This window comes from Citrus sinensis, chromosome 3, assembly GCF_022201045.2.
Source record: "Citrus sinensis cultivar Valencia sweet orange chromosome 3, DVS_A1.0, whole genome shotgun sequence".
Lineage (NCBI taxonomy): Eukaryota > Viridiplantae > Streptophyta > Magnoliopsida > Sapindales > Rutaceae > Citrus > Citrus sinensis.
The window spans coordinates 28,752,126-28,779,595 of record NC_068558.1 but is presented as its reverse complement, the minus strand read 5'-3'; the positions used below and the strand labels follow the sequence as shown (position 1 = coordinate 28,779,595).

At 32.4% G+C, this 27,470-nt stretch overlaps 4 protein-coding genes across 19 annotated transcripts in view; 3 read left to right on the top strand and 1 right to left on the bottom strand.

Moving 5' to 3' along the window:
• LOC112496821 (TMV resistance protein N-like) overlaps nucleotides 1-27,470 on the top strand; it is a 164,023-nt gene that overhangs the window by 36,825 nt on the left and 99,728 nt on the right. For 3 of the 13 annotated variants that reach the window (XM_052437043.1, XM_052437042.1, XM_052437044.1), the window contains exon 1: nucleotides 16,644-18,150. The gene's annotated coding sequence lies outside the window, so the exon portion shown is untranslated. Of the gene's footprint in view, nucleotides 1-16,643; nucleotides 18,151-27,470 lie in introns of those variants that run through there. The other 10 variants (XM_052437040.1, XM_052437039.1, XM_052437033.1 and 7 more) reach the window with 8 other exon arrangements.
• The window catches only part of LOC107175198 (uncharacterized), a 58,135-nt gene that overhangs the window by 24,243 nt on the left and 6,422 nt on the right, over nucleotides 1-27,470 (bottom strand). The window lies entirely within an intron of this gene.
• The window catches only part of LOC112496827 (TMV resistance protein N-like), a 136,806-nt gene that overhangs the window by 108,360 nt on the left and 976 nt on the right, over nucleotides 1-27,470 (top strand). The window contains exon 6 of the mRNA XM_052437028.1: nucleotides 26,185-27,285. Coding sequence (XP_052292988.1) covers nucleotides 26,185-27,285 — 1,101 coding nt within the window. The remainder of the gene's footprint in view (nucleotides 1-26,184; nucleotides 27,286-27,470) is intronic.
• LOC127901071 (TMV resistance protein N-like) lies at nucleotides 22,527-25,921 on the top strand. 2 transcript variants are annotated; one of them, XM_052437049.1, is made up of 3 exons: nucleotides 22,527-22,635; nucleotides 23,833-24,340; nucleotides 24,684-25,921. In XM_052437049.1, the coding sequence occupies exons 2-3, from the start codon at nucleotides 23,850-23,852 to the stop codon at nucleotides 25,789-25,791; spliced, it is 1,599 nt and encodes a 532-aa protein (XP_052293009.1). In that variant the 5' UTR covers nucleotides 22,527-22,635; nucleotides 23,833-23,849; the 3' UTR covers nucleotides 25,792-25,921. The 2 variants fall into 2 exon arrangements, with proteins under 2 accessions (XP_052293009.1, XP_052293008.1); XM_052437048.1 differs by lacking the exon at nucleotides 22,527-22,635 and having other exon boundaries at nucleotides 23,683-24,340.

Below are 27,470 nucleotides of genomic sequence, written 5' to 3'. Positions count from 1 at the left end.
TTTTTGATCACTTCATTAGTCTTATTAAAATAACTTAGTATTTGCATACATAATTTATAAATATAATATGACTGTATTTACATTTTTGTTTAATTTCATATACGATTTCCTGAGGGAGGAATTTCATGATTTTCAATAAATCCTTTGAAATTTGTCACTTCTGCCTCTTCAATGGAACTTTACATTTTTTTTCATCCAAGGAATTTTCTAATTGGAACTTTCGATTAGGACAAAGATGTGAAGCCCATTGGTTTAAAATTATAGTTGAAAATTTTGTGCTTGTATGTGAGACAAAATGAAATGATGCGTCACCTACTAAAGAATAAGAAAGGAGAGAAAGAAAATGATCCATGTTCTCTGTCATTTTAAAAATATTTTGTTTCATTAAATACTCTAAATTATTATTTAAGTACTTACATTGAAGACACCCTTAATGAATTTCCTTGCTTTTGGTGCTTAGATTATTCAACCTTTTATTATCATTGACGGTGTCTTTGATTCCATAAACCACTATGGACCATAGTCATTCTTTATAATTATCTGCTGTTGGCAAGCAGAAAAGGTCAAATTGATTAGAAAACATGAAATTCTCTCATTGATTTCTTTGGAACAAATTTAATTGGAATTCAAGTAAAATTTGATCAACTTTCCCAACACTTGAACAAAATTGGATCTCTGTAAGTGTAGTCTAGGGGAAGGGACGGGCAATCCCAATTGATATTGGCACCTTATGCTCATTAAAAGCACTTGTTATTAACATTCCTGCTGTTACCTGAAATGTTAGAGCTGCTTCTTGAGGCGCTAGATGGACTAAATCCAAAGAGCTGCAATCCTGAGACTTGCTTGAGATGTGGATGTGCTTGAATGCAGCTTCGAGAAGCTTAGGCCCATTACAAAAGCTCTCTCCCTTGTTGTCTCCTTGATGCCGTCTTTTATGATAGTAAGAAAAATCTTGGATCAAGATCAGTTGATGATCGATGTCGACCCCCCAAGACCTCACTTAACACTGATTATAAAGATTCAACTAGTTCTAGCCTATGTCGTCTTGAAGAACAGAGCACTAGTTTTGTTTATTATAAGTGATCAAACACGTACGTTACTTATTCTTGTAAACAACACTAACTGTTCATCATGCGAGCTTCCTCTCAACAACAACCGACATGTCGTATACAAGCCGATGATAGTCGCAGTACAACTATTTCTTGTAACCGACAATGTCATCTCATCTGGATTACAGATTCTTGTTCATTTTCAAACCCTACTAATAATGTTGCTCTGTCTAGTAGAGCTTGTGTAAGCAAAACAGAGCATTATGTAATTTAAATTATTAAAAATTTGTTCAGAAGACTTCTCTCTCTGAATTCGGAAAAATGTGAAAAAGAAAGGAGACGAGTGCTCGATGCGAATCCGCAGGTCTATGATATGATATGTAATTAGTTAATTGCTTCATTGTCTTTCACATAGGAAGGCCGAAAAAATCTGAATAATGGAAACTTTAAAGTTGTGGATAACAAAGATGGAAACTTTAATTTTATTTTTTTTGGGAAATTGTGTTTCCTTTAATCAAATTAATTTTTTTTAAAGTCTTTAGATTTTTCGAATTAAATTAAGACCAAAGACAAGGTGTTAACCATTATGTATTTTAGAAGAGTAATAGATCTTGTAAGAATATTTAACCAATTATTTGGGAAAAGGATATCTATACCACAAGATTTGGAAGGTTTGGGAAAACGGTCATGCAGACCCCCTAGTTTAAAAAAAAGGGCTTCAAGACTCCATTTTGACTGTAATATGCTTTCAAATATTAACTAAAAAATTAACTTTAAAATTTTGATAAATACAAATACTATATAAATAATGTGATCTATCTAGTAGACTAATAATATTAAAATATTTAAATATTTAAATAAATTTAAATAGGTATATTATTATATTTATTTTAATAATATATTTGTCTTTATTGTAGAGATTCTTAATAAATATTTGCGCTAAATACATTTAACAATTAAAAAGAATCTCATATACTAATAATGTTGAAATTATTATTTTACATTAATATTCAAAATAATTTAAATTTAACACATTTATTTTAATGTTATGCTTCTCTTTATTATAAAATTTACTTTAACATAAGTAAATAAATCTAATAGCCAGGTTGTAAAATATTAAAATATTTTTAAATACATTGAAATTATTTTAAAATGTATATATTGTTATATTTATTTTTATATTATATTTCTATTTAGTATACAAATTTTTTTAAGAATAATAGAGATAAAGGGTATTATGATCAAAATAGAGTTTTAATATCTCTTTTCAAAAGCTTGAAAATGTTGGTGACCTTTTTTTCAAATTTTGAAGTGTAAATGTCCTTTTCCCTTGCAATATCTTATATTCTTAGATAAATCTGATTCCAAACCCCACTTGCACTGCCCTTTGTTGCATATATTGTATAATTAGTTATTTGTAACTTTCCACCAATTTGCTGCAACTAATTTCCTAGCAGTTTCTTTACTGTCTTATTACTAAGTACTCTGGTTCTAATTGTTGGATATTATCCAACGGTCATTTAGGTAAAGGACAAACAATGGGTTTTGTTTACCCCTAATGCAATCGTAGTCGTGGTTAGTTATTTATATATAGAAAAAGAAATGTTTCAGTCAGGAATTTAAAAATATGAAAAAGTGCGGGAAACCTTTAAAACACCATGGTTTTAAAACTTTTTCTGACTTTCCCGCACTTTAAAATCTCTGACCAGAAAATTACTTTATATATATATCTGTGTGTGTGTGTGTGTGTGTGTGTTTCAGTCCGGAATCAGTTTTAAAGCTTTTCCAGACTTTCCTGCACTTTAAAATTCTGGACCAGAAAACTACTATATATCTATATGTTCCAGTCCAGAATTTTAAAATGCAAGAAAGTACGGGAAAACTTTAAAACCATATTGTTTTAAAGGCTTAAAACTATAAGTCTTTAAAATTGTGTGGTTTGAAAGTTTTTCCAGACTTTCCTACTTATAAATTTGCATGACTATGATATTTTAAATTAAAACTTTTACTTAAAATCTTGACATAAATCTTGAGAGATTGGTTCTAAGAAATCTAATAGTGGATGAAGAATCAATATTAAATTCTACTTTAACTTTCAATATCTATAATTAGATTGCTTGAAATTAATAGTCTATCAAAATTTTAAGAAAAAAATTTAACTTGAAACAACACCACCATGTTTATTACTATATTTATATTTCTATTTCATAAACAATTTTTTGGAAGATGCTCGAATGACAGTTCTGTTGACTATTTAGGGTGTGTTTGGGATTGAGGTGTTGTAGCTTTTAAGCTACAGCTACTGTGAAAAAAAAACTGTAATTATCAAACAAAAGTTAATAATATATAGTAAATATAAATTTTAAATAATAATTTTGATAAAATTATTAAAAATATAATAAATTTTGTATTATACAAGTGAAAAATCATATTAACATAGTTTAAAAGCTACAACAGCTAGTGTTTACCAAATACTTTAGTGTTGTAGCTTTTAAGCTACAGCTGCCCAACCTCAATCCCAAACGCACCCTTAACAAACTAAAGAAGCACATTATTTTCAATGATAGTGAATGCTATTTGAAGAATTTTATGATATTTAATAGGGAAAAAGATAGCTAAACCATCAAGATTTGTGGAAATCGTTATGGATGTCCCCAAATTTCAAAATAGGATAACAAGATTCATTTTTAACAATAAAATTCTTTGAATATAGCACTTAAAAATTTGACTTTAAAATTTTTAATAAATACAAATAAATATGAGTAATATAATTTGTCTTGTAGACTAATAGTATTAAAATATTTCTTTATATTTAAAATAATTTTAAATTTTTTAATTATTATATTTATTTTAGAATATATTTTTATTTATTATAAATATTTTAAATAAATCTTAGCGTTAAATAGAAATTACACCGGGTAAAATATCTCACGTATTAATTATATTAAAACCATTATTTTACATATTATTGAAAATAATTTAAATCTTAATGTGTTTTAAATATTATGTTTCTTTTTATTATAAAATTGACTTTAATTCAATAAAATATATTTGTAAAATATTAAAATATTTTTAAATATTGAAATTATTTTAAATATTTATGTATTATCACATTCATTTTAATATTGTATTTCTATTTATTATAAAATAATGGAGATAGTTCTTTTAGTTTATAAAGCCAGTGGGTATTATGGTGAAAAGGAAACCTTGGTATCACATGGTGAGAATTTTGCACAATAAACCTGTGTGATACTTATACAATTTTTTCTCGAAACTTGTGTAAGTAAGCTTTGATCTTCATAACTAGTTAAGCTAAGATGCTTTTGGAAGAGCTAAAGAGGAAGTGAGCAATTGAGACAAAGAGAACGCATATTATTCACAAGAGTATATGTACAAGAGGGCTTTGATAGCTTGTCTACAAGCGCTCGAGTCACTTATTACTCTTACTTATTGCAAATGCTTAGTGTCATGCCCTATTTATAAGGAAGTTTGCCTTATTCTAGAGTATTCTAAGTATAGAGAGTTCTCATGACTTGTAGAGCGCCCTTATGTCTAACAATGCTTACAGTATCTTAGAGAATTCTATGTACAAGCTGCATGCTAAAACACTCTAGCAAATTCTGAAGACATCCCAACCAGGTACAAGTGTGCAATGCGATAGAGATGGAGCATTCTAGAGACAAGCCAAGCTAGGACATCCTGAACTTGTCAAGTTAAAAGGCTGGAAATTTTGGACACTCCATGACACTTAGTATCCTTTTTCTTAACAGTTCTTTGAATAATTAATTGTAACAAGTGGATATTTATAATGAATAATTAGTTATGCGAGTAGAAGTCTATGACGAGTAATTTAATTATGCAAGTCAATTTTCACTAAGTCTTGCTTTTAGAATACAAACATACTACAGATCTGAGGATGAGAAACTAGCTAGAAGTTGCGCCATTTTATTAACTTCTTTCCTTTGGGAAAATACTTCAGTGGAGTTCAAATATGCTGTAAGTCTTATCTTGTATATTTATCTTTTATTTTCAGAATTAATTTGCATATCCTGTATGTTTAAATATTGGAAGAAAGCTTGAATGTTAATTTTATATGAACTTAAAGGCTGGCATACGAACTCTACAATCAGCATCTGAAAAAAAAAATTCTAATTACATTTTGGGATTTATTAAGTATAATTTTTTTTTGGGAGTAAAGAAAGCATAATTTTTTTTTTTTGGAGTAAAGAAAGCAAATAAGAAGCTGTGGATCTGTTTATTTTGTTTAAGAAGAAGATCATTAATTTCCAAATCAGAAGCATTCTCTTATTAAGTTTTTATATCAGTGATTTGTTGTCTTTAAACAATATTTTGGTACAATTTATTGTCAACTAATTTTAATTAATAAAATTCCCTCGCACCATTGCACAAAATAAAAAAATAAAAAAAGAAAAGAAAAGTTATTATGATTTCAGAACGGGTTTGAGAGTCTTCAAATCTGTGGGTGTTTAGTTAGCATGTCGATGATCGGTTTCCAAACATGGTGGGCTATGGGTGTGACATATATGTGAATTTTTTTATTGGAAAAAAAATGTCAAAAGCCGGTTTTCTCACCCTCTTTCCTGGTGTTGAGTTTTAGAGGATCTTTAGGTTGCAAAATGTTAGTTACCCCGAGTTAAACTCCGGGTCAAACCCCGAAAGCAATAAACGACGCCGTTTTAATCCTCTTTTTTTTTCTTAACCAAGCCCTAAAACAACGTCGTTTTGGCAAAGTTGTTGCAGTTGCTGGGTGGCCTTTGACTGCTTTGATCTTGTGGCCTACAAATTTCGTATTTAAAACCTTTCCTACTCCTCTTGACTTAAAACTCACTCTAGCTTTTATTGTCCTGGGTTTTCTAAGTGCTGCAGATAATCTCATGTATGCATACGCCTATGCCTATCTTCCGGCCTCAACTGCTGCTCTTTTGCCATCATCATCGCTAGTTTTTTCCACCCTATTTGGTTATTTTCTAGTGAAGAATAAACAGAATGCTGCAATGATAAATGTTGTCGTGATAATAACAGCTGCTATGACTGTAATTGCACTAGATTTAGATTCTGATAGATACGGCAACATTACTGACAGACAATACATCATGGGTTTTGTTTGGGATATCCTAGGATCTGCAGTCTATGATCTCAACTGTGCCCTTTCTGAACTAGATTTCGTGAAATTAGTAGGCAAAAGGTCACTTTTGCCTTGATGGCTGGGTACTTGTGATGGAACCGTGTGTGATGGTGGCTGCCACACTAATGGCTGTCGGTGTGGTGGGTGCGTGATCGTGGCTGTGAAATGAAGGGGAAGAGAAACAGAGAAATAGAAGGAGAAAGGGGTTGTGAGATGAAGGGAAAGAAAAAGTAATTTGGGGCTGTTGGGATTTGACCGGGAGTTTGACCCGGGATAAATAGTAGAACTCCTTTAGGTTAGGTTTAAGCCCATTAAAAAAAAAAAAAGGCTACAAGATTTCATCACATCTGTTCGCAAGAAAATCTGTAATTTGGATTAAAATTCTACAAAATTTGGGAGTCCAAAAAAAAAAAAACATTTTCCTCACCAGCTTAAGAGGTGGTGATAAGAATTACATGAATGTAATGCGTATATGGCAAGGATGAAATCCATAACGTGATGCATACATGACAAAGATCAAGACCATCACGACATGCCCAGGTGGCAAGAATCAAGCCCATTATGTGATAATTGGATGACAAGAATCAAGACCATTATGGCATTCACATATGGCAATAATCAAGGCCATTATAGTCATACACATTTGAAAAGTATTACAACTATTATTATTTTTTAATATGGATCCTTGATTTATGATGATTGATTACTTTTATGTTATTGAATATTTTATTTAAATTAGGCTTGAGAGCCATTTGAAATTAATAAGAATGAATTTTCTCTATAATTCTAAAAAGTATCAGTTGTTCCTAGCAAGACTTACTTTATTCTAAATTTGCAGGAACAAATAAAATGACTTCAGTAAGCAAACAAAATGTCTCTCACGGGATATATGATGTCTTCCTAAGCTTTAGAGGAGTAGACACCCGTAAAAGCTTCATAAGTCACTTATATGCTGCTTTGAATGGGAAAGGAATTTATGTATTCAAGGATGACAAAGAACTTGAGAAAGGAGAGTCCATTTCTCCTCGTCTCCTTAAAGCAATTGAAGCATCAAGAATTGCAATTATTGTTTTCTCAAAAAATTATGCTTCTTCCACTTGGTGCTTAGATGAACTTGTTCATATTCTTGATTGCAAAAACAAAAATGCTCAACGAATAGTTTACCCAATTTTCTATGATGTGGAACCAACAGTTGTAAGGAATCAGAACGGAAATTTTCAAGAAGCATTTGCTAAAAATTAGAAGTTTTTAAGAAGAGTATAGAAAAGGTACAGAAGTGGAGAGAAGCTTTGAAAGAGGTGGCTAATATCTCAGGCTGGGAACTAAAGGAGTACAGGTAGCTCTTCTAATTAATATGTTTATTAGTTTAATCAAACAGCATTTAATATACTATTTTCAGCTAAAATTCTTCTGATTATTATGTCTACCTTATGATGCGCAGTAAATGAAATAAAAGCTCCATATATGTATATTTGCAAATGAATAGGTACAGATGAATGTAGATATTTCGCTAGAACATACCTAGAGATTAGCCATATATAATAACGTGTTACTTAGCCATATGTAATAACATGTTACGTGCATTACTTCAATTTGATCTAATGAATATTGCATGGTTTGGATTTTATTCATAATATGGAATTGATTTGTTACCACGTTCATAATGACTTTAATTTAACAACACCAATCTTTCTTTGTTCTTTTCAAACTACAGGAACGAGTCAAAATTTATTTCCGATATTGTCAATGCAATATCAAATCAAATTCGTGTAAAATCAAAGATTCTTAAGAAGCTAGTAGGAATAGACTCACGCTTGGAGGAACTGAGGTTTCTTATGGATAAAGGTCCTAGTGCTGATGTTCGCATGATAGGGATATGCGGTATGGGAGGTTTAGGTAAGACGACTCTTGCAAGAGTTATTTATGACTTGATCTCTCATGAATTTGAAGGAAGCAGTTTTCTTGCTAACGTTAGAGAAAAATCTGAAAGGGAAGGTGGCGTAATCTCTTTTCAAAGGCAACTCGTTTCCCAATTACTAAAGCTTACAGATAATAGGATATGGAATGAGGATGATGGCATTAACATTTTAGGGAGTACGCTGCAACACAAGAAGGTTCTTCTTGTTATTGATGATGTGGTTGATTCAAAGCAATTAGAATATTTAGCTGGAAAGCATGGGTGGTATGGTTCAGGCAGTAGGATCATCATAACATCAAGAGATGAAGGTTTGTTAAAGACAAATGGAGTGGATGAAGTGTATAAGCCTAATGGACTAAACTACAATGAAGCTCTTCAACTCTTCAACATGAAAGCTTTTAAAACCAATCAGCCTTTGGAAGAACGTGTGCAGCTATCTGAACGTTTTGTAAATTATGCTGGTGGTGTTCCATTAGCTATCGAAGTTTTAGGTTCCTTTTTGAATGTTAGATCTGTAGATCAATGGAGAAGTACCCTGGAAAGACTTCAAATAGATCCTCCAAATAAGATTATGAGTATACTTCAAATAAGTTTTGACCGACTACAAGATTCTGAGAAGAAAATATTTCTTGATATTGCATGTTTCTTTAAAGGGAAGAATAGAGATTATGTAACAAAAATTCTAGAGGGATGTGGTTTTTTTCCTGTCATTGGAATAGAAGTTCTTATTGAAAGTTCTCTTTTAATAGTTGATGACGAAAACACATTGGGGATGCATGATTTATTACAAGAATTGGGACAACTGATTGTCACGAGACAATCCCCCGAAGAACCTGGGAAACGCAGCAGATTATGGAAGGAAAAAGAAGTACGCCAGGTGTTGATAGAAAACACAGTAAGTGAATTATTAAATGAAAAACTTGTTGATGCTTGCTACTTTATTTTTCCCAATTACATCTCTGACGAATTTTCAACATCTTTACATTATTATTATTATTATTATTTTGCTTATTGTTTGCTTATAATTTTCAGGGAGGTGAAGTAATGGAAGGAATAATAGTTAATACCTACTTTCCTGAAAATGAGGTTTACTTAAGTGCAAGTGCTAAAGCATTTTCGCAGATGACCAACCTAAGACTGCTCAAAATTAGTAATGTGCAACTTCCCAGAGGCCTAGAATACCTTTCTAATAGGTTGCGATTACTTGATTGGCACCGGTATCCTTTGAAATCTTTGCCATCAAATCTGCAATTGGATAAAACTATTGAATTTAAAATGTGCTACAGCCGCATTGAAGAATTATGGAAGGGAATCAAAGTAAGATCAATAATTTTGTCAATAATTTGAATTTTTTTCTGTGAATAATCGTTGATAGTATTACAGTTGTATATAAATTAAGAAATATCATTTTTTCTTACTTTTGTTTTCAACAGCCTTTAAAGATGCTGAAAGTCATGAAACTCAGCCATTCACAGGACTTGATTAAAACACCAAACTTCACAGAGGTCTCAAATTTAGAGGAGCTGGATCTTGAAGGATGTACAAGGCTGCGTGAAATTCACCCATCTTTACTGCTTCACAGTAAGCTTATCATATTGAACCTGAAAGATTGTACAAGTCTTACAACTCTTCCAGGCGAGATTTCTATGAAATCGCTTAAAACAGTCGTTCTTTCTGGTTGCTCAAAACTGATAAAGAAGTTTCTAGAGTTTGATAGAAATATGAATGATCTGTCAGAACTCTGTTTAGACAGAACAACTATTGAAGAGTTGCCATTATCAATTCAACATCTAACTGGACTTACTCTGTTGAGTTTGAAAGATTGCAAAAATATCAAGAGTCTTTCAATTTCTTTAACAAGATTAAAATGCCTAAGAACTCTTAAGCTCTCTGGTTGCTCGAAGTTTAGGAAGTTTCCAGAGATTTGGGGAAGTATGAAAGATCTGACGGAGCTCTTCTTAGATGGAACTTCCATTTCAGAAGTGCCATCTTCTATAGAACTTTTGACCGGACTTCAATTGTTAAATTTGAATAACTGCAACGATCTAGTGAGACTTCCCAGCGGTATAAATGGTTTGAAATCTCTTCAACCTCTAAATCTCTCAGGATGCTCCAAACTTGAAAATGTGCCAGAGACGCTTGGGCAAATAGAAAGTCTGGAAGAACTTGATATAAGCGGAACAGCTATAAGACGACCTGCATCCTCCATTTTTCTTATGAAGAATATTAAAACACTATCTTTTTCTGGGTGCTGTGGACAACCGTCGTCTACATCATGGCATTTGCAATTTCTCTTCAATTGGAAGCGAAGGAGTTCAGACCTAGGGGCTTTGAGGTTGATTTCTCTGTCAGGTTTGTGCTCTTTAAGCAAATTGGATCTCAGTTACTGTGATCTAGGGGAAGGAACAATCCCGAGTGGTATTGGCAGCTTATACTCATTAAAAAAATTGTATATGAGCGGAAACAATTTTGTTTCGCTACCGGCAAGCATTAATTGTCTTTTTAAGCTTGAAATATTGGTATTGGAAGATTGTAAAAGGCTTCAATCTCTGCCACAACTTCCACCCAACGTAAAGAAAGTTAAAGTGAATGGTTGTGCTTCGTTGGTGACATTGTTAGGTGCATTAAAACTGCGCAAGTCCTATTGCACATTAATTAATTGTATAGGCAGCTTGAAATTGCTCGGAAACAACGGTCTGGAATTTTCAATGGTACGAGAGTACCTTAAGGTCAGTCTCTCACTCCGTGTCTTCCAACTATGCGGTAATTATGCCCGAAAATTGAGTAATGATATGGACTCCTTAATTTTTTATTTTTTGGTTGCAGGAAGTGTCAGATCAAAGAAATTTTTTCTTCATTGTTGTTCCAGGAAGCGAAATTCCCAAGTGGTTCATGTATCAGAATGAGGGTTCATCAATTACTGTCAGAAGGCCTTCATATTTGTATAATAAGAATAGGGTTGTGGGATATGCTATTTGCTCTGTTTTTCATGTCCCTAAACATTCAACCGGTATCAAATTATGGCATTCATATCCCACACATCAATTGCACTGCGAAATGGTCGGTTCTAATACCTTTTACTTTGTAGATTTTAGAGAGAAATTTGGTCGTTGTGGGTCAGACCATCTTTGGCTACTCTATTTGTCTCGTCAACGCTGCTATGATACTAATTGGCATTTTGAATCTGATCATATTGAGTTGTCATTTAAACCTCAGTCAGGTCCTGGATTGAAGGTGAAAAGGTGCGGTTTCCATCCAGTTTATATGCACGAAGTCGAGGAGTTTGACCAAACAACAAAGAAATGGACTCGCTTTACTTCTTATAATCTGAACGAATTCCATCACAATTTTGTTGGATCAAATTCGGAAGTAGCCACAGCATCAAAGCGAAGCCGTGCAGAAAATATTGGGGCAACTGAAGCCAGTGGTAGTGGCTGCCGTGATGATGTTGAAGAGCCACTTCTTAAAAGATTTAGACAACTCGAATGAAGGGCAAAGCCTACTTGTTACTTATTCTCTGCATTTATGTGAAAGTATGCATCTCGATTTCAATAATTTATTTTCTTTTCATATGGTATTTCATTTGCTTTCTTTTTATTTATTTACTATATCTTCTCTTGCAGTTTTTTTTTTTTTTTGGTTAAATCACAAGTAAATGCTCGACTAGGGTGAAATAGTTGGTCAGAATCAAAATATGTCTTGCAAGAATCAAAATTGCATTCGTGCACGATCAAATTGAAGTTTTAAAGGACTGAAGTAAACCTCTGCTTTATATTCTTATTATGCCTGTTTCATTGCAGCATTGTCTCTTCTTGAAGCTCTCTCATTTTTTGAATACATAAATTGTAGCATCGATACGAGTAAACAGTAAACTAATTGGGCCATCTCAATCTGATTGATTTTTTTCTTTGGTACAGTCATATTAGATTAGATTCGTCTCATTGTAAGCTTTGAAATAATATTATATGTCTCAAACGGACACTTAGAGCGTATGACTTTGGAAAGATACTCTATTTATCCTACACAACTATCGTACATCAATTGCATTGCTACGAGTGAACAACAAACTAATAATTAGGTCATTGCAATCTGATTATTATTATTTTTACTGTCGGCGTGCAGCTTCTGCTGTTCTTTCTATTTGAGTAGCTCAGCTAAGCTTATTCTATATTATATAGCACTTGAAACTGATATGGATTTTCCTTTGTTGGGATTCTTACTTAATTTTTTTAGATTTTACTTGAATAGCTCCAGTGCCTTCTGAGTTTTAGTTATCAACATTATAAATTAAACCAATACCAAGTGTGACAAAATGCTGCAAATTAAATAAACTGTACAAATTAAATTGTTAAACAAACTGTATAAATTAAATTGCTTTATAGAGGAAAATGAGATTGAATGACCAGTGTTAGTTTCAGAGATGGACGAAGTGAAATTATCAATACTACCTATATTTTATGTGAGGATCGTTTCACATATTTGACCAAAAGTATTTTCGGCAAAAAATTATTGTTCATAGCCGCTGACAGGTAGTGTCACAACATCTTAGCATCCCCAAGGCCCATTCCCATCTGATGATATTGGAATTTTGTTGAATTTTACTGTGCTTAGTTAATTTGGGCTTTTCGACTTTCGTTGAGCTTTGGCACCCATGTTATCTTCTCATAAAGCCACGCATTGGAAGGAAGAAAGACAAATATGTAGATGATCGATCTCGAGTTATATATTACATGGAATTGCAGGCCAAGCTCAAGACAGGAACTGGCGAATGGAGTCTGATTCAATAATATAAATTGAGGGGTGTGTTTAAAAGATTTGTAAACTCGCTGAGGTTAGCTCGTAATAACTCGAAAGTTGTCAGGCGTGTATTTGCTTAAAGTGAGACTTCTGTATTTAGCGGGAAAAGCTGTTATTGGCGTTGCCGTCTTGGTCAAAAGAATTGGTTAGAAAAAGTGTTGGTTGACTTTTCTGGGTTTGTTAGCTGAGCGTTGGGCAGTCTTTCTAGGCTTGATGACTCTGTAAGTACTGTGATTTAGGAAGCAAATGAGGTATAGTTTTAAAGATTGTAGGTTGATTTCTTTAGGAAAGAAAGAGCATGAAACTCTCTTCTTGTTCTTCAATTTTTCTAGTTTGTGCTCTGTTCTTGATTGATTGCTCTGATTAATCTTACTTTTTTTCTTCGACCTGAAATATTTGCGGTTGTTCAAGATCACAGGTATTGATTCGTCATTAACCAATCATCGTGCGGTGCTATAGAATCTGATATTACGACAGTTTTGCTTTAAGAGAAGATTTATGTGCACAGAACAGAGGCCTACTACTCTATGGAGCAGAATGCATTTAAGACAGTGACAAAGCTAGAAAATGCAAAAATTGCTTCAGGGATGCCATTGGCTCAAGAACTTTAACATCATATGCCATTTGCTCAAGTACTTTACAAAATTCATAATTTCCTTTTTAACATGCAAACTGTATTACTTCCATATGCATCCCTTTCAATGTTCTTTCTCACCACCATTGTCTCCCCATTGCGGCTGACTTCTAAAAGCAGTTGTTCCAAACATGACATAATTGGAAGGAGGCTGCGATGGAAAAAAGTTCTTCTCATAATCGATCATGTGTCTGATGTTGAACAGCTACAAAGTTTAGCTGGAAAGCGTGATTGGTTCGGTCCAGGCAGCAGAATTCTAATAACAACGAGAGATAAACAGTTGTTGGTGGCGCATGAAGTGGATGAAGAGCATATTCTGAACCTTGATGTACTAAATAACGATGAAGCTCTTCAACTCCTTAGTATGAAAGCTTTTAAAACCCATCAGCCTGTGGGAGATCTGCGGATCTATGGAGAAGTGCCATATGGCGTGTTTGGTAAAATCTTTTAGGGCATACGAAGAAGATGAAGAAAAAGCTTTTGACAGGTAATATTTGTCAAATTAAAAAGTCATCGTGAATTTTATTTTTGTCCAAAGCAATAAATTTCTCGGAAATTACTTGTGGTGTAAGGTAACCAACACAACAATGAATGACGTAAGACGCGACGCATGCTCCTTTCAAAAGTTATAGCAAACCGTATCCAAGAAATTCAACCGGATCCCATCATTTAATTATTAATAAATACACAATTTGCTTTTGTCAAGCAAATTGTTGTCCCTTTGACAAAATTTACCAAGTTTAGTTATATTGGTGCACATTTTCAACATATACATAATAAATGCTTTCCCCACAAATAATAAGTTCACTCACATGTAATCATATAAGTTAATTGATAACAGTAACTGGTTGACTTATACTTAGTAGGCATTTTCATTTCATTAAGTTAGTTTATAAAATTTTGACATGCACATTTCACTTTTGTCAAGCCCATCATTTTAAAGGGATCTTGTCACTTATTTTGTTCTAAATTTTTAAGATCAAATATAATGGCCTCCATGACCATGAGCATCCAAAAAGGAATCATCCTAATCTTACTGATGTTAGTCAAAGAATTTGCTTTAGCTTTAATGGTGAAAAAGGCATCCAAAGCTTCATCATTGGGTTTAGGGATGACAACTTAACCAAAATCTGGATAAACCCGGATGATCCGAGTTGGGTTTAATGCTAAAACAATGCAGATCCGACAGTAATATTTTAAACCACATCTTATTTCGGTTTCACGTTTAACTAAACCCAGAAATCAATCTGGATATTTTTTATTTTAAAATTCATTAAATAATTAGTTTTTGGTTATTAATTAATTTAATTTTAAGTGTAAAAGAAAAAACAATTGGAAAAAGAACCCTAAAGGCCTAAACATACTGCAGCCCCCATTTATCCTCTCCCCTTTTCTTCTTAATGATATTTTTGGGTTGGATCAATTTAAAAAATCGTCCATTATTGGGATTTGAAAGTTGATGAAGCTTAACAAACTATTAGTTTTGGTCTATTTAACGCATATTGGCAAGTACTTCACTTTACCAATTTAATATGCCGCCATTATAATAGTAAAAATTTTCTTTTACCATTATAGTCTTGACTGTTCTTGACTACAGTAACCCAAAATTGATATTATATTTTTAAAAATAAATATAAATACAGTATTAATATAAATGAAATAAATATGCTTTTGGGATAGAAGCCAGTGGAATGGCTGCTGTGATGATGAGGAACCACAGCCTCAAAGATGAACTCAAATAATGGGGAAAGGCTATTTATTATTATCTGAATTTATCAGTAAGCATGCATCTCAAATTCTTTTTTTTTTTTTTTTTTACATATGCTAATTCATTGACATCGTATTTATTCAAAAATCCGTTATAAACCAGTTAAGGGTAGTGACCTGGCATTGATGAGCTGTCTAGATTGGTGTCCAAGTTTGTTAACCGTGGTTAGCAGCATTTATAAATAAAAGCGGGGGCTGATTTATTGGCAATCTTTAAGGTAAAATGATAAACACACCCCCAATGTTAAGATAAACAGATAAAAATTCTCCTAATGTTTAAAAAAAAGATATTTATATCTCATTCATTATAATTTTAATATGTAATTACCATTATACCCTTCTAACATATAAAAAAAATTATTAGATTATCCAATTTGTTCATATATTATTAATAAAATTATAAATATACCTTCTTTGCCCCATTCCTCTACTTAAACTTTTTATCAATAACCAATTTTTAAAAAAGACATCTACACACCTAAAAAAAAATTGTAAATAAATTATAATTTTAAAAATAAAATTAGTTATTAATACCATAATAAATAACATAAAAAATTAGTTATAAATGTACAAGTTTAAATGATTGACATGTGGAGAATTGTTAAATATAAAAGTTTAAAGTTTAAATAAAATTGGGTATTAATAACCAATTTTATTTTCAAAATTATAATTTATTTACCATTTTTTTTTAGGTGTGTAGATGTCTTTTTTAAAAATTTGTTATTGATAAAAATGTAAATAGAGGAATGGGGCAATGCGGATATATTTATAATTTTATTAACAATAAATGAATAAATTGGATAATCTAATAATTTTTTTTATATGTTAAAATGATATAATGGTAATTATACATTAAAATTATAATGAATGGGGCGTAAATATCTTTTTTTAAAATATTAGGAAACTTTTTATCTATTTGTTTAAACGTTGGGGGTGTGTTTATTTTTTTCCTAATTTTTAATGTGTCCGTTTGTAGGTGAAGAGTAAAAAGAGTGTTATTGAACTCACTCTCTTCCTCGTCATTTCCCCTGTGATTTTAACATAAAATCCTCCATTAATAATATCTCTTCAAGCCATTATCGGCCATGGATGTAGGTGTAGGATTTGAATAATATACCTATAATTAAATGTACTTCTGTGATTTTCAGTGAATTTTTACGGGTTTAAATAAGTGAAACTAGAGATTGAGGCTATAATGCTTGGGGGCAAATGTTGAGGATTTTAGGAAGAATAAAAAAAATATGTATATGATCGATCTCAGCTTGATTTAGCTTCAGAACAAACAAAAATAGACAAAGGAATGATTAAATGGAATTTGCAGGCCAGGTTCAAGAGAGATATTGTTGAGGAATTATGGTATAATTCTCATGCCTAGGACGTATTCGATAATATGCCCAAGAAGGAAAGTGCATCCCACCTGCTGTGTTGCATCTTCTCTGTGATTTCCCAAGCAAAAGCAATCAATCAATAAGGTCAATTTGTGAAGGTCTGGGGGCAGACAACGGAGGCCAAAAAGCAGAATGATTTCAACTCTGTGGAAAAGAGTGCAGTTGAGGCAGTAACAAGGTTAGCAGCAGCAAAAATTGCAGCGAGGGATGCCGCACGATCGCGAAACTATGATATTGATATACCCCCTTGCTCATGTGCTTTACAAACTTCATAATATCCTTTATAACATGCAATACTGTTTTACTTGTATGTGCATTCCTTTCAGTGTTGTTTGAGAGAATGATTCAGATTCATGCAACAAGAATGTGGATGAGGGCGGCTAGCAATGAATAGCAGAACTGATCTAGGTATGAAACTCAAAATCATGAGTCTCAAGCATTCTGAGAACCTCATAAGGACACCAGACTTCACAGGGGTACCAAATTTGGAGGATCTGATTCTCGAAGAATGTACAAGGTTGCGTGAGATACACTCATCTTTGCTGCTTCAAAGAAGCTGATTTTGTTAAATTTGAAATGTTGTGCAAATCTTACAACTCTTCTAGGCAAGATTTTTATGAAATCTCTTAAGACACTTGTTCTTCCTGGTTGCTTGAAATTGAAGAAATTTCCAGACATTGTGGGAAGTTCTTTTGGATGGAACTGGTATTAAAGAACTGCCATTATCAATTGAACTTCTATTTGGACTTGTTCATTGACTTTGAATGGCTGCAAAACTTCCAAGTACCATAAGTGCTCTAAAGCATCTATAATCTTCTGGCCTTTGGAAATTCAGAGAGAGAACTTCAAGCAGGGAGCAGTTGTTGAAGCTTCATTTGGAAGGAACTGTAAGTTGCAAGCATCTATTGAATGTCTTTCTGGCCTTGTCTTGTTGAATTTGAAAGATTGGAAAAATCTAGAGAGTCTTCCAATTACCATAAATGGTTTGAGATCTCTTGGAACGTTGCATCTTTTTGACTGCTCCACACTTGGAAATGTGCCAGAGAGCTTGGGGAAAGTTGAAAGCTTGGAAGTTAGGCTGTCTTGTTAGAGTCGGGCCAAAAAGCAGAAAGATTTCGACTGTGGAACAGAATGCAGTTAAAACAGTAACAAAGTCAGCAAAAGCAAAATTTGCTAAGGTACTTTACAAAATTCATAATTTCCTTTATAACAAGAAATACCGTATTACTTCTATGTGCATTCCTTTCAATGTTGTTCTACTGTAATATGGAAGATGAATGTCAATAAGGGCAGCAAGCTATCTACGACAGTAGCATCAGCTTGCTCACTTGGCCGCCATAGGCTGATTCAAACGGCAAAAGCCATTCCGAAAAGTCAAATCAAATAACAGCAAATTCACGTCCTAGGTGGCCTTTTCTTCCTGCTCAGTCACTCATCAGTTTTGAGAGCAGGTTTGTTCTATAATAATCTAATATGCACATATCATGATCTTTAATTCTTTATTCTATCATGCTTTTATGATTGTTTACTTCTGCCACAGTGCCATACACACACACAGATTCAGTATAACAAGGTTTCTCTATTTTGCATGACTACAATACATTTAAGTAGAAATTAATTTCTGAATATGCTCTTATCCTTTATTAATCATGTAAAAAGTTCAGACGTCAGGCTATATGGTTATTTACAGCTGCCTTGCGGATGGATTCGTAATCTTAATAAGTAATATTATCAAAAAAATTTAGATTTGCTTATCTATATTCATCAATTGCATACAACTGTAGCATTTACTTGATTTTAGAGCCTGGTCGTAGAATGACTAATGCATTGACAAATACAGAAATGATCAAATAAGCCTTACAAGTTGCTATGTCATTGTTGAATGATGATTCAAATTCGTTATGTTTATTAGTTTTTGTTTGGGCGGGAAATTCAGATGCTCAAGCGGCTGAGGTGGACTACATTAACAAGTTTTATCTGAGTTTGACTCTCCTTGACCAATTCTTTGTATAAAAAATCTGAAAAATAACTTACAACTTGTGAGGCTTGTAACCAAAAGATGCCTAAAACCAATTATTTCTAAGGGAAATGGACGGCCTTCTTCCCAAGCTTTAAGCAACTTCAAAGAAAAATTTCAAGCCTTCAACCTTTACTCTCCAATCTTTATTTATTTTAATGAAAAAAATACTATAATTTAAAAAAAATGAAAGATTGTAGTGGAATTATTCCAAAAAATATTTTACTCATTTTTCCCTAAAAAATGCAATTACATTTAAAGATGCCCTTAATAAAATACATAAAGACATCATTGCTGTTGGTGTGTAGATTATTAAAGCTAGCTTTTGTCAATATCAGATAGACCATGTCTTTCTCCACTAAAGACCAAAATCATTCTTCGTCATTACTGTCGGCACACATTTTAGACTAAACTTGTTTGTTGTTTGACAAATTAATTAGAACGCATAAAAATCCTTGCATTGATTTCTTTGAAACAAACTTAATTGGAAATTCAGGTAAAATTTTGTCATCTTTCAGTGCTTCCAATAAGTTCAATTAAGTGGCTTCCTGCAATGCAATCAGAAACTATTAAGTCTTTATCTTATACGAATAGCTCTTTTATTTTCAGAATTAATTCGCATATCTTGATGTTTAATTAAATATTGATATCAACCGTTGGATTCCATTCCATTTTAGTTGAATACAATGGTTTCAACATGGCTAATGGGTAGAGTGGAGAAGACGCGTAATCAATTGAAACAGCAGATAATTTTCGTTCAGATTCCTTGAAGCTTCCAGGAAGTTTGATGCGACCTTCATCGTGTGAGTAATCAGTCAGTTTTGGACCAAGACTTGCGAAAGGAGGATCCATTTTCCCAGAAATTTTTTAAAGCAATTGAAGAAAAATTTCGATTATTTTTCTCTAAAAGAATATTGCTCTTTTTCTACTTGGTGTTTGGACTTGTTAAGATTGTTAAATGCAGAAACAGAAAGGATCAAAATATTCCAATTTTCTATGATGTGAAACCAACTGTTGTAAGAAAACAGACAACAATTTTTCCAATTTTCTAAATGATATATGGGTGTATCTGGCACACTATTTTAAACTCAAGCAAAATCAATTCACTAGGTCAGGGTCCCTTGCATCAAACATAAACAAACTGCAGTTATGTTTTGGGAACTGTATCACAGGAAACTTTGAGCTCACATGCCTGCCATTATTTTCTTCAAACCCTTTCTGTGAAATTTGCTTGGAATTCCTAATCAGTTACTGCCAACAGCAGCGATGGAGTCAACATAACACTAGCAGCACAGGGCAAGGATTACTAGCAGTAAGCATACAAATTACAAAGTCGGAAGGTTCAACTCAGAACAGAAACAGCAAATAACAAAAGTAAGTGGAAGCCGACGTACAGAGGCTCAAAGGTTTAACTTCCTTTAACTATTATCAGCTCACAAGAAGCTCCCATTTGCCAATAATATGCAATCGGAAAGCTTAAGTTGATAGGCAAAGACTTAATACTAACATTAAAGATAAATCTACACAATCCGAAGCAAGTGATTGCGACTGAATTCCTCAGGGTTGCATCTTCATAGTCAATGAGTTAATTATTACAGATTATTAGAACATTAGCAGATGAAGACGTTATTACACTCGAACAAGGCCGAGTGGCCAAGACGTGTAATACAATTTAAGAGAGTTATCATTAAGAGGAAGTCAATGAGTTATGTGGGGTAAAGACTAAACGGTGACACTTTTGACCAAGACTTATTTCGGAATGTACAACACAACTGAGGAGGTGGAAACTGTGTACACGCTTCTGCTTTCCCGTGAAAATTCTATGATACCGTAATTAATTACGGTATTAAAATATAATGAACATAAATTTTATAAATTATATATAAGATTAATAAATAAAAAGTAAAATAAGTAAATTAATATAAAAGCAGTAAATTAGTGTTTTAAAATAAAAAATAAAACAAATACTTGTAAAGTAGCCTAAAACTTACACATCAACATTAAACTCTAATTTAATTAAGCAAAAACATCACTAATTAAGCAAAGAAAAAATAACTCATTAATTGAAAACAAAAAAAAAATGTATTGAAAATAATAAGAATAAGTTTTATTGAATTGGTTTAACCATAAATTCTATATTCTTCATAGGAAATCCATAACTTTTTCTTTGTTTCATTTTCTATCATAGTATTTATTTACTATACAGGTTAATTAAGCAAAATTATTTTTCTTGATGTGGGTCAAGCCAAAAAGAAAACAAAAAGATATTTTTATATTTTTAGAAATATATGATATATCAATAAAATTGGATCTAATTTCCATTTTTATACATTTTTAAACTTTATTTCTTGTACTTAAAGATCATTGGGGATTATTACCGAAGAGGTTTAGAAAGATGTAAAATCATCTTTTCTTACAAACAGCCTTGAAAAACATGAAAAAAGATTTTTATTCTTAATAAAATTTCACACATATCATCACATGTATTACATAAATCTAAAATTATCATTATTCAGTTTAGAAACAAAATCAGTAAATATATAAGGTAGCCACTATTATAATGAGCTTTTTATTTATATTTGTAGTTTTTTTTAATAATTTTTATATTAATTTACTTTTGACTTGGTATATCCATATTTCTAAGAGAAATGGACAGTCATAAACCTTTCTTAACAAGCTTTAAGCACCTTCAAATAAAATGTCAAGCCTTTAACCTTTAGTTTCCAATCTTTACTTATTTTACTGAGAAATTCTACAATTAAAAAAAAAAGAAAGATTGTAGTGGAATTATTCCAAAAGAATATTTTATTCTTTTTCCAAAAAAAAAAACTGCAATTACATAGAAGATGCCCTTAATAAAATACATAAAGAAATCCTTTCTTTCGGTGCGTAGATTATTGAAGCCAGCTTTTGTCAACATCGAATTGACCATGTCTTTTTTGCTAAAAACCAAAATCATTCTTTATTATTACTTTCGGCACACACTTTAGACTAAACTTCTTGTTTGAGAAATTAATTAAAACACATGAAAATCTTCTCATTGATTTCTCTGAGACAAACTTAATTGGAAATTCAGGTAAAAATTTATCATCTTTCAGTGCTTCCTATAAGTTCAATTAAGTGGCTTCCTGCAATACACTCAAAAGCTGTAAGTTTTTTTCTTATACATATTTCTCTTTTATTTTCAGAACTAATTCATATATCTTGATGTTTAATTAATTGTTAATATCAATTGTTGGATTCCATTCCATTTTAATGGACTGCAATGGTTTCAACATGGGTAACGGCTTAATCAATCATTTACAGTTTTACAACAGTTTAAGAATAAAATTTACTAAACACATAAGACTATTTTTTAAATTTATAGAATTTTTAAAAATAAATTTATCAAACGTTTAATTAATTACCTTTACAAATGATTATTTATACAACACAGTTTATGACAATTATCGTAAAACTACAACATTATTAAATTGATCCAACATCTCCTAAAGACTCAGATGAAATTTTACTAATAAAAGGTTTCTAATAAAAGATTACCATTCCTATAGATTGCGGCAATTTAAATATTTTTATCAATTATTGATGTCAACCGTTGGATTCCATTCCATTTTAATGAAATCCAACGTGGCTAATGGGCAGAGTGGCTTGGACGCGTCATCAATTGAAAAGCCAGATAATCTTCGCTTAGATTCCTTGAAGCTTCCAGCAAGTTTGATGGTAACTCCATCATGTGATTAAACAGTGACAAATGTCTATTAATTATTAAGAAAGTCACTTTTTGACCAAGACTTGCTTTTGGAAATACATATTGCTTTTTTTTTTTTGCCAAAAGAATATATTTGCATGATTAAATTCTTTGAATCAAATACTGGATTGGAGTTCATTTAAGTGGCTTTCTGCAATACACTCAAAAGCTGTAAGTTCTATCTCATACATCTCTCTCTTTTACTTTCATAATTAATTTGCATATCTTGATGTTTAAAAACAAATAAATAATGATAAAATTGAAAGAATTTTTTTAATGTTAATTTTGTACAAGCTGTAAATTGAAAGAAATCTTTTAATGTTAATTTGGCACAAACTCTTTGCCTTCTCTAAGAGGCTTTAATCAAGATTTTCTCAAGTGCGTACACTAGAGATGGCAAAAGTCCGGGTCGGGTTTTACCCGGACCGCACACGCCGGGTCCGGTCCGGGCGGGCTTTTCTGCCATCTCTACTCTCCAATCGGCACTTGAAAAAATTTTGGGATTTAATATTATAATTCTATTTATTACAAATGTTTCTAATAGATATTGTTACATTTATTTAATATCATATTTATATTAATTATAAAACATTGAAATTAATTTTTTTTGAGTTATTAGAGCTAAATGGTATCATAGTCAAAAGAGGATTTTAGTGTTTCTTATTGAAAATATGCCATCTAAGTGTCATTTTACCTAAATTTAAATAAGATATTTAAATCAAATAATAAAATTAAATATAAATAAATCCATATAATCTGAATTAAATATAAATAATTGCTTACTTTTTACTTTTATGATATAAAATCATTTTATTATTTTACTTTTATTATGTAAAAATAATTTTAATCAATTGTTTTATTACCTAACACATTTATAATTTACTTTTTTTTAGAGAGATTTATAATTTACTTAAATAGAAATAGTACTACTTCATTAATGAATTTTTTATTTTAATAATGAATTTAACCAATAAATTTAATAAAATAATATTATAAAAAAATTTAGATAAACAAGATCATGCATATACAGCACTAAATATGGCACTGTTTTAAAGGTTAATGTAATATTGCTACGCAATAAAGCTCAAGAAATATAATTAAGTATTATTTATTAATAAATTTTTAAATTTTATTTGTCAAATAATAAATTTTGACAATAATATTAGTATAAAATATTTCAATAAACACTATTGTACATACTACACTAAAACACAGTACTGCGATATAATGTAGTGCACCACACACTCCCTACGCTAGTGTATACGACTTTGACACTTTGAGATAATCCATAACTCTAGATGAATTTTGTTGTTTACATAGTATTGTTCCTAGGCAATCATTTCTTGCTTTTTTTTTCAAAATTTTCAGAACAAATTAATATTGTGATGGCTTCATCTAGCATACAAAATGTGTCTCATTGGCCATATGATGCCTTCTTAAGCTTTAGAGGAGCAGACACCCGTAAAAGCTTCATAAGTCATCTCTATGCTGCTTTCAATGGAAAAGGAATTTATGTATTCAAGGATGACAAAGAACTTGAGAGAGGAGCATCCATTTCACCTGGACTTCTTAAGGCAATTGAAGATTCTAGAATTTCAATTATTGTTTTCTCTCAAAACTATGCTTCCTCCACTTGGTGCTTGGATGAACTTGTTAAGATTGTTCAATGCAAGAACAAAAACGATCATCAACAAATGGTTTTTCCAATTTTCTATGATGTTGAACCCACTATGGTAAGGAAACAAACGGGAAGTTTTCGAGAAGCTTTTTCTAAACATGAAGAAGCTTTTAGGGAGAATCTAGAAAAAGTGAAAAATTGGAGAGACGCTTTGAAAGAGGTGGCTAATATTTCTGGCTGGGAATTGAAAGAGTACAGGTACCCATTCTTATTATTATGTATATCATTTTAAATAGCTTTAATCAGCATCCTGTTGTCAGTTAAACAACTTTCATTCAATATGTGTATGATATGATGTCCACTAATTGAAACAATATCTCCACATACGAATATTTGCAAACAAAAGTGGTACAAATGGATGCAGATATTTACATGAACGCACCTAAAGATTAGCCATATGTAACAACATCTTACATTACTTCAATTTTTTCCAACGAATATTGCATATTTTGGGTTTTTTTTATTACTAAATTTATTAAATACCGCATTCAGACTAACTGTAATTTAACCATACTGATCTTTGTTTGTTCTTTAACTGCAGGAGTGAGTCGGAATTTATTTGGGATATTGTCAAGGCAATATCAAGTAAAATTCCTGTAAAATCAGAGACTCTTAAGAATCTAGTGGGAATAGATTCACGCTTGGAAGAACTGAGGTCTCTTATGAACAAAGGGCCTAATGATGATGTTCGTATGATAGGGATTTGTGGTATGGGAGGTTTAGGTAAGACGACTCTTGCAAGAGTTGTTTATGACTTGATCTCTCATGAATTTGAAGGGAGTAGTTTTCTTGCCGATGTTAGAGAAAAATTTGAAAACAAAGGCAGTGTAATCTCTTTTCAAAGGCAACTCCTTTTCGAAATATTGAAGCTCGAAAAAGATAGCATATGGAATGTCGGTGATGGCATCAACATTTTAGGAAGCAGGCTGCAACACAAAAAGGTTCTTCTTGTTATTGATGATGTGGTTGACATAAAGCAATTAGAGTATTTAGCTGGAAAGCGTGAGTGGTTTGGTTCAGGCAGTAGGATCATTGTAACATCGCGAGATGAACATCTATTAAAGACACATGGAATGGATGAAATATATAAGCCTAATGAACTAAATTACCATGATGCTCTTCAACTTTTCAACATGAAAGCTTTTAAAATCCAAAAGCCTCTTGAAGAATGTGTGCAGCTGTCAGAAGGTGTTCTACGGTATGTCGGTGGTCTTCCATTAGCTCTCGAAGTTTTGGGTTCCTTTTTGAATGGTAGATCAGTGGATCAATGGAGAAGCACCTTGGAAAGGCTACAAATAGAGCCTCCCAATAAGATTATGAGTATACTTCAAATAAGTTTTGACGGACTACAAGAATTAGAGAAGAAAATATTTCTCGATATTGCATGTTTCTTTAAACGGAAGACTAAAGATTATGTATCGAAAATTCTCGACAGCTGTGGTTTTGATATCGGAATTAGTGTCCTTATAGAAAAATCTTTATTAACAGTACGTGAGAATAACAGACTGTGGATGCATGATTTGATACAAGAAATGGGTCGCCAAATTGTTAGGAGACAATCCCCCGACGAGCCTGGAAAACGTAGTAGATTGTGGAAGGAAGCAGATGTACACCATGTATTGTCACAAAATACAGTAAGAAATAGTTGAAGGAATAATGGTTGATGATTATTTCTTTCGTGGAAATGATGTGCATTTAAGTGCTAAAGCATTTTCGCAGATGACCAACCTAAGACTGCTCAAAATCAATAATGTGCAACTTCCTGAAGGCCTAGAATACCTCTCGAACAGGTTGCGATTACTTGATTGGCATCGGTATCCTTTGAAATCTTTGCCATCAAATCTGCAATTGGATAAAATTGTTGAATTTAAAATGTGCTACAGCCGCATTGAAGAATTATGGAAGGGAATCAAAGTAAGATCAATTTTTTTTTTGGTCACTAATTTATATTTTTCAGTGAATAATTGTTGATAACAATTTATTATTATAGTAGTATATGAATTAAGAAATATCATTTTAGCTCCTTTTTTTGTTTTCAACAGCCTTTAAACATGTTGAGAGTCTTGAAACTCAGCCATTCGGAGAATCTGATTAAGACACCAGACTTCACAAAGGTCCCAAACTTAGAGGTGTTGGATCTTGAAGGATGTACAGGGTTGCGTGAAATTCACCAGTCTTTGCTACGTCACAATAAGCTGATCTTGTTGAATTTGAAAGGTTGTACAAGTCTTACAACTCTTCCGGGTGAGATTTTTATGGAATCTCTTAAAACACTTGTTCTATCTGGTTGCTCAAAATTGAAGAAATTTCCAGACATTGTAATGAGAAGTATGGGAGATTTGACGGAGCTCTTTTTAGATGGAACTTCTATTGCAGAAGTACCATCATCAATAGAACTTTTGACCAGACTTGAATTGTTAAATTTGAATGACTGCAGAAGTCTCGTGAGACTTCCTAGCAGTATAAATGGTTTGAAATCCCTCAAAACTTTGAATCTCTCAGGCTGCTTCAAACTTGAAAATGTGCCTGAGACGCTTGGGCAAGTAGAAAGTTTGGAAAAACTTGATATAAGTGTTACAGCTAGAAGGCAACCTCCATCGTCGATTTTTCTTATGAAGAATCTTAAAGAACTATCTTGTCGTGGGTGCAAAGGATCACCATCATCTGCATCACGATTTCTGCGCTTTCCTATCAATTTGATGCGATGGAGTTCAGATCCGGTGGCTTTGAGTTTGCCGTCTTCTCTGTCAGGTTTGTGTAGTTTAACGAAATTGGATATCAGTGACTGTGATCTAGGGGAAGGAGCAATCCCAAGTAGTATTGGCGACTTATGCTCATTAGAATGGTTGTTGCTGAGTGGAAACAGTTTTGTTTCGCTACCGGCAAGCATCTACCGTCTTTCTAATCTTCGGCGGATTGAATTAGAGGAATGCAAAATGCTTCAAAATCTGCCTCGACTTCCAGCCAGTCTACAGTCGATTTCGTTAGACGGTTGTGTTTCGTTGGAAACAATATCAGATGTATTAAATTTAAACGAGCATCAACTCCCGAACTTCCACCTTCGTTGTGCGGATTGCTTGAAATTGGCTGGCAACTATGATTTGGCGCTTTCACTGCTGAAAGAGTACATTAAAAATTCTGAGGTCAGTCTCTCACTCTCACCTGTGCTAACACTATGCCTAAAACTGATGCAATACATGTTATGTCTTTTTATTTTATTTATTTACTCACTTTTTTTTCCGTGGGGTTGCAGAATATGTCACTGTCGGACAAGTACATTAGTGTCAGTTTCTTACACTGTCTCTCACCTGTTGCTAAAATTATGCCT

Bases quoted from the DNA above. Each gene is read 5' to 3' on its own strand.
- LOC127901071 (XM_052437048.1), top strand. From the start codon at position 23,763: ATGAATTTTGTTGTTTACATAGTATTGTTCCTAGGCAATCATTTCTTG. The intron at 24,341-24,683 runs GTACCCATTCTT...CTTTAACTGCAG, and splicing joins TGGGAATTGAAAGAGTACAG to GAGTGAGTCGGAATTTATTT.